This window comes from Schistocerca piceifrons, chromosome 1, assembly GCF_021461385.2.
Source record: "Schistocerca piceifrons isolate TAMUIC-IGC-003096 chromosome 1, iqSchPice1.1, whole genome shotgun sequence".
Classification (NCBI taxonomy): Eukaryota; Metazoa; Arthropoda; class Insecta; order Orthoptera; family Acrididae; genus Schistocerca; species Schistocerca piceifrons.
The window spans coordinates 877,159,248-877,166,306 of record NC_060138.1 but is presented as its reverse complement, the minus strand read 5'-3'; the positions used below and the strand labels follow the sequence as shown (position 1 = coordinate 877,166,306).

The 7,059-nt window shown below is 41.2% G+C and overlaps 1 protein-coding gene across 1 annotated transcript in view; it reads left to right on the top strand.

Annotated features, from left to right (window-relative positions):
* LOC124716462 (exportin-6-B) overlaps positions 1-7,059 on the top strand; it is a gene marked incomplete in the record, with an annotated part of 329,183 nt that overhangs the window by 259,557 nt on the left and 62,567 nt on the right. The window contains 1 exon segment of the mRNA XM_047243176.1: positions 6-127. Within this exon segment, the coding sequence (XP_047099132.1) occupies positions 6-127 (122 nt within the window).

Here is a 7,059-nt window from a genome sequence, read left to right as displayed (position 1 = left end):
TGTGCATTCAGCTGCACATCTGCTGTTGTCATTCACCAATGTTGTAAGGCCTTTGCGGCTGTGGGAAGCAGATGCAATAAGAGAAATGTATCAGATTGTGCCAAGGATGAACTATCTCCAACCTGAGGCATGGTATTTTCTTATATATCATCATTTTTAGATGTAGACTTTCATAGCATGAAGTTAATTTTTTTCTATGTGTATGTCATATTTGCTATTATTGATGAGGGTACAGTCTAGTACAGCAGTTAGAAACCAGTGACTTTTATTTCTTTGAGGAGTGTTGTAGACAGACAACAGTTTCTCACATACATAGTCGCCCACTTTTCAGTATGTTGGTAGTTGGTGTTCTATATTGCAAATGACTGAGCCCTCCTTGGAGCCAATAAAACGAGTACAAGGATGAATATACTGTGCAGCCTGTTGTAACGTTGTGCATAAAGAGACAGTATTATTATAGCATAAGTGAGCTTTTCCTTAAATGAGACTGGTTCTGATCTTGAAATCTACAGAGGAAAAGGATTTTGTTGTGTGTGAGAGTGGTGTGGTGGTGGTGGGTGGGGGGGGGTGGGGGGGGGGGGGGGGGGGAGTAATATATATAACATTTGTCATAAATTTTCTGTGAAACTAAAGGTGCAACATTTATTATATCTGTTACTTTGTGTTCCTATATACTTCCCCCAGTTAAGGGTCATAGGAATCAACAAAAAAATGCATAAAGGCAACACTGTGCTGAGTAAACTGAGATGGAAAATTCCAAAATAATTTACATACTTAGCAAGCCTGTGCGACTGTGATCTTCCAGGGAAAGCGACTTCCTCCACCAGGATCGCTGCTCGCTTTCCAGTTCACAGATTATACACAGCATTTCCTGTCCAGTTCTGTTACGTTAATAGGCACTGTAACTTCACTGACGACTTGTTTAGTGAAGCTATTTTTATTCAGTGAGTGCTTACTTGCTACTATTAAATGAGCTTTTATGTCAAATACTTTGCTATAAACAATGGGTGAAAAGTACTTACTGTATTTTACAGACTATAAGATGCTATGGACAATAAGCCACATCTTCATTTTTAAGCAATTTTTTTAATAAATAACATTTGTATCATATTTATTATTAGACTGCAAAGCCAGACTAACAAAAATTTCTTAGTTTATAAAACCGAACTGAGTTTTAAAATCCCTGAAAATCATGATTCTAACTTCTTCTTCTTCTTCTTCTTCCTTTTCTTTGATGTAATCTTCATATATATATATATATATATAATGGCCTCCACTACCATAGAGAGCATTATGTATGTTGCAGTTCTTCAAAGATTTAACAATAATATCTTCTCTTCACTCTAGACCACAACTATTTCGTCCACTGACACACTTGTCTGACTGTAGGTTGTCTTAAAGCTCCCTTCGACATGAATCCATGTTGGATTTCATCCATCATCCATTTGTTCCATTCCTCTCTCGTATACACTTTAAATGCTTTATTTGTCAAGACATCAAACAGTTGCAATTGTGAAGTGAGTCATCCTGAAATAAGAGCAAGCTCTGTATTTCCCTGTCTCAATTTCTCTTTCACAGGACTGCTAAACTGTTCTAGCACAAGAAGAGAACTCTTCTTCAATAAAGCACCTTTCGTTCTCTACCACTCTGTTAATTCATAATTTCATACCAGCCTCATCCATCGAGTCGTTGCCATGTATGTGAAAACAGCACCTGGCGTATTTCATAAGGTTTTGGCATTGTTTTGTACTTGAAAATTATCATTGGATTAAGTTTAGTACCATTAGCACAACATTTAAAGGACAACAGTGTAGTGCATGTTTCAAAGTCCACTTGTTTTTTTAGCTTCAGTTTCAGGATCTTTCCTAACAACAGTTCTGTTACTCGGCACATCAAATGCCAGTGGAGTTTCATCCATACTTGCTATTTGGCTTAGTCCCACACTGGTTTTCTTTCAGTGCTGAATAATAAAGCGATAGAAAGATAATATTTTCTCTTCCTTCTCTTGTGGCATTTTCTGAGATATTTTGGTTTTCTTTCGCATGCTAAGTCCATGACGCTTCATAAATCCTTAGCACCAACCAATTCCACCCTTAAAGTAAGTTAAGTTCCACTGTAACACTAACTTAAGAGGATGTACGAGGTGCATTCAAGTTCTAAGGCCTCCGATTTTTTTTCTCCGGACTGGAAAGAGATAGAAATATGCGCATTGTTTTAAAATGAGGCCGCGTTCATTGTCAATACATCCCTGAGATGGCAGCACCGTATGGCAGGTGGAATTTTACCACCAGGCGGCGAGAATGAGAACTGTTTTAAATACTTAAAATGGCGATGTTTTCCTTACTTGAACAGCATGCAATCATTCGTTTTCTGAATTTGCGTCGTGTGAAACCAATTGAAATTCATCAACAGTTGAAGGAGACATGTGGTGATGAGTTATGGATGTGTCAAAAGTGCGTTTGTGGGTGCGACAGTTTAATGAAGGCAGAACATCGTATGACAATAAACCGAAACAACATCGGGCTCGCACAAGCCGGTCTGACGACATGGTCGAGAAAGTGGAGAGAATTGTTTTGGGGGATCGCCGAATGACTGTTGAACAGATCGCCTCCAGAGTTGGCATTTCTGTGGGTTCTGTGCACACAATCCTGCATGACGACCTGAAAATGCGAAAAGTGTCATCCAGGTAGGTGCCACGAATGCTGACGGATGACCACATGGCTGCCCGTGTGTCATGTTGCCAAGCAATGTTAATGCGCAACGACAGCATGAATGGGACTTTCTTTTCATCGGTTGTGGCAATGGATGAGACGTGGATGCCATTTTTCAGTCCAGAAACAAAGCCCCAGTCAGCTCAAAGGAAGCACACAGATTCACCGCCACCAAAAAATTTCGGGTAACCGCCAGTGCTGAAAAAATGATGGTGTCCATGTTCTGGGACAGCGAGGGCGTAATCCCTACCCATTGTGTTCCAAAGGGCACTACAGTAACAGGTGCATCCTATGAAAATGTTTTGAAGAACAAATTCCTTCTCCTGCACTGCCAACAAAAACATCCGGAAAGGGCTGCGCGTGTGCTGTTTCACCAAGACAACACACGCGTACATCGAGCTAATGTTACGCAACAGTTTCTTCGTGATAACAACTTTGAAGTGATTCCTCATGCTCCCTACTCACCTGACCTGGCTCCTAGTGACTTTTGGCTTTTTCCAACAATGAAAGACACTCTCCGTGGCCACACATTCACCAGCCGTGCTGCTATTGCCTCAGCGATTTTCCAGTGGTCAAAACAGACTCCTAAAGAAGCCTTCGCCGCTGCCATGGAATCGTGGCATTAGCGTTGTGAAAAATGTGTACGTCTGCAGGGCAATTACGTCGAGAAGTAACGCCAGTTTCATCGATTTCGGGTGAGTAGTTAATTAGAAAAAAAATCGGAGGCCTTAGAACTTGAATGCACCTCGTGTTTGAATCTTTTTGTATTAATTCCAATGCCATCTTGACTGTGTCCTTGAATCTGTTTCAGTATTTCATCTTCCAGTTTTGGCCATTTTGCATTCAGTCCTCTATTTGCACATTTTGTTACTGCTCTGTCTCCATGTTCTTCTGCATATGTTATTACTGTCAGTTTATAGCCCACAACATATGAATACGTTTTATTTTTTTCGATTACAAACTAGCTACTAACAAAAATGTCCTGTTACCTTACCAATAACACAAATCACTTGCAATTCCAGTTCACTGGCACCGTAGACAGCAATGACACATCATAGGCTAGACAGTATTCTGGGTTTGTGATGGCGGGGTGGGGGGGAAACAATGTTAGCAAGCTTGTGAATTCCCACAACTCATGTTCGTTACATCAGTGCACTGCTACTACCACTTGAATCCGATATTGCCAGATAGGGACAGGTTTCTCGTGGCATCAAATATAAGGCCATTTTTAAAATTGGCAGGAATTTTAAATTAAACATTGGACATTTTATATTCATTTCAATTATAAAGCAACCTGGATTTTGTGGGTTAATTTTTCAAAGAAAAAAAGACCGTCTTATAGTCCATAAAATATTGTAAACACATGTAACTGTGTTACTAAATAACCAGTAAGTTATTGACTTCTCTTGCCTTTAATTGTGTTTCTGGCTACTTACGGCACATCCAGACTATACCTTGCAAGATGGGTTTCAGTATATCTAAGGGAAAAGCAGTGATCATGTTAGATCTAGAACAATAATCTGCAATAATGCTTTGTTTGGGTTGTGTTGAAATATTTGAAGTTATTTAGGTGGCCAAGAGAGCTAATTCAAGCCTCTAGGCCTCTTCAGATATTGGGGATTTGGCTGAGGGTGATGGATTTGATACCCTTAAGTTGTGAAAAGTGTTTCAGGCATTGCTAGCGGGGGTAGTGAAATCAACATTGTCTAATACATATTGATAGCATGTTACATTTTGTGCAGGCTATTCAGTGTTGTAGACAGTTGACTGTTCCAGCTGTTGAGCTGCTTCACATAATAGCTCATTTAATAACTGCAAATATATACTCACTAAATAAACTAATGACAACTCCAATATATAAACATCAGCTTAGTAAAGTTATTTTGTCTACTCACATGAGAGACCTGGATAGAAAATGCTGGGGAGATACACACTGATCAGCCAGAACATTGTGATCACCTACCTAATAGCTGGTATGTCCACTTCTGGCATGGATAACAAAGGCTACATGTGATAGCATGGAAGCAAAGAGGTGTTGGTTGGTCACTGGAAGGAGTTAGCACCACATCTGCTGACACAAGTCACCTAATTCCCATAAATTCCGGGGAGAGGACCAGCATGTAAATTAGATCTCACCAATGTGTCCCTCAAACAGTGCCATCACACTGCTGGTCTTGTGACTTGGTGCCTTATTCTGTTGAAAAATGCTACTGCTGTCGGGAAACATGATTGTCATGAAGGGTTATACATGGTCTGCAACGAGTCAAGACAATAGGATTGCACCCTCCCATTAGCATGACGAAGGAGGCCTCGGGATTTGTCAGATCAAGCAATACTCTGCCACTGCGTCAGTGTCCAGTGCTGATGGTCACATGCCCATTTCAGTCGTAGCATTAACATTGGCACATGCGCAGGTCGCCAGCTGTGGAGGCCCATCTTTAGGAGTATTCAATGCACTGTGTGTTCACACACACTTTTACACTGCCTAGCATTGAAGTATGGTGTTAGTTTCACCACAGTTTGCCACTTATCCTGTTTTACCAGTCTGCCCAGCCTACAACGTCTGCAATCTGTAATGAGGGGTGGCCATCCAACCCCATGATGTTTGGACATGGTTTCACCTTGGATTCACCATGTTTTGAGGATGCTCACCACAACAGTCCTCGAACACCCAACAAGTTGTGCAGTTTCCAAAATGCTTGTGCCGAGCCTCCGGGCTACCACAATCTGCCCTTGATCAAACTCTGATAGATTGCACGCCTTCCCAATTCTACATGCAGACAGCGTGCTCACTTGTTCTACATGCACCGTGCATGTGTCTGACTAGCAGTCATTCCTCACAAGGTGACACTACTGTTGCTATGGCAGATTTATGTCAATGGTAGGTCTGTGGTCGTAATGTTCTGGCTGATCAGTGTAGTCTGTCCGTAAACTGAAAGCTGAGTAGCACTCTTGCAGGGCAACGGCAGCAAGGGATGGAAAAGAACCAAGTGCACTCAGTGTGTATGCCTGGGGACCTCATTCAACATGTTGAAGAGGCTATTCCAGCAGCCATTGAGGGAACAGTGCGCAACCAACTGCAGACTGTAGCACACATTGGAACAAATGATGTCTGTTGTCTGGGCTCCGAAGTCATTCTTGGGTCATTCCAGCAACTGGCAGAGAACATTGAGAAGATCAGCCTTGCACGTGGAGTTTCAATGAAGTTCACAATTTGCAGCATTGTCCCCAGAACTGATTGTGGGCCCTTTCGTTCTACATCAAGTGAAGGACTGAACCAGTGACAAGCTTGGCTGTGACTTCCTGGACTTGCACCATAGGGTTGAGAACTGTAGGGTCCCCATAAACAGGTCGGGTCTGCACTAAATATCCTATGGCTTTGTGTGGGGGTGCACACAAGGGTTTTTTAGATTAGACAACTCTCCATCCGATCCAGGTAACGATAGCTGTAGGAAACCCACAAGTATCAGTGTAAGATCGAAAGAAATGCCTCCACAGGTGAGAGTATTAAAATCCTAATGGTAAGCTTGCCGAAGCATTCGCAACAAAGATCAGAATTTGAAGTTGAACTCTAGCTCAGGTTTAAAAGAATAATTGACCACGCACTGGATAGATATATACCCAGCAGAACAATTCATAATGGGAGGTAACTTCCATGGGATACAGTAACTGTGAAGAAACTTCTAAAGAAACAAAGATTGTTGCATAGTAGGTGAAAAACAAAGCGTAGGGCTATAGATAGAGAGATGCTGAATGAAATGCATTTGGCTGTCAAGAGAGCAGTGCATGAGGCCTTCAGTGACTTATAATAACAGAATATTGTCAAATGACATTTCTAAAAATCCAAAGAAATTTAGTCATATGTATAGGCTGTTAGTGGTACCAAAGTTTGTGTCCAATCCCTAGCGAATGAGACATGAATTGAAATAGAAGGTAGCAAAGTAAAAGGTGAAATGCTTAACTTTGTTTTCAAATATTCCTTTACAAAGGAAAACCCAGAAAAATATCCCCAATTTAATCCTCGTACCACTGAAAAGATAAATGAAATAAATATTAGCATCAGTGGAGTTGAGAAATAGCTGAAATCATTAAAACTGCACAGAGCCCCAGGCCTCTATGGAATCCCTGGCAGATTCTATACTGAATTTGCAGCTGAGTTAGCCCCTCTTCTCATTATAATCTGTTGTAGATCACTCAACAAAACACCATGCCCAGTTCTTGGAAAAAGTGCAGATCACGCTTGTCTACAAGGATAGGTAGAAGTGATCAACAAAACTACCATCAGGTATCCTTGCCAGCAGTTTGGTGTAGTATTTTAGAACATATTCTGAGCACAAACATAATGAGT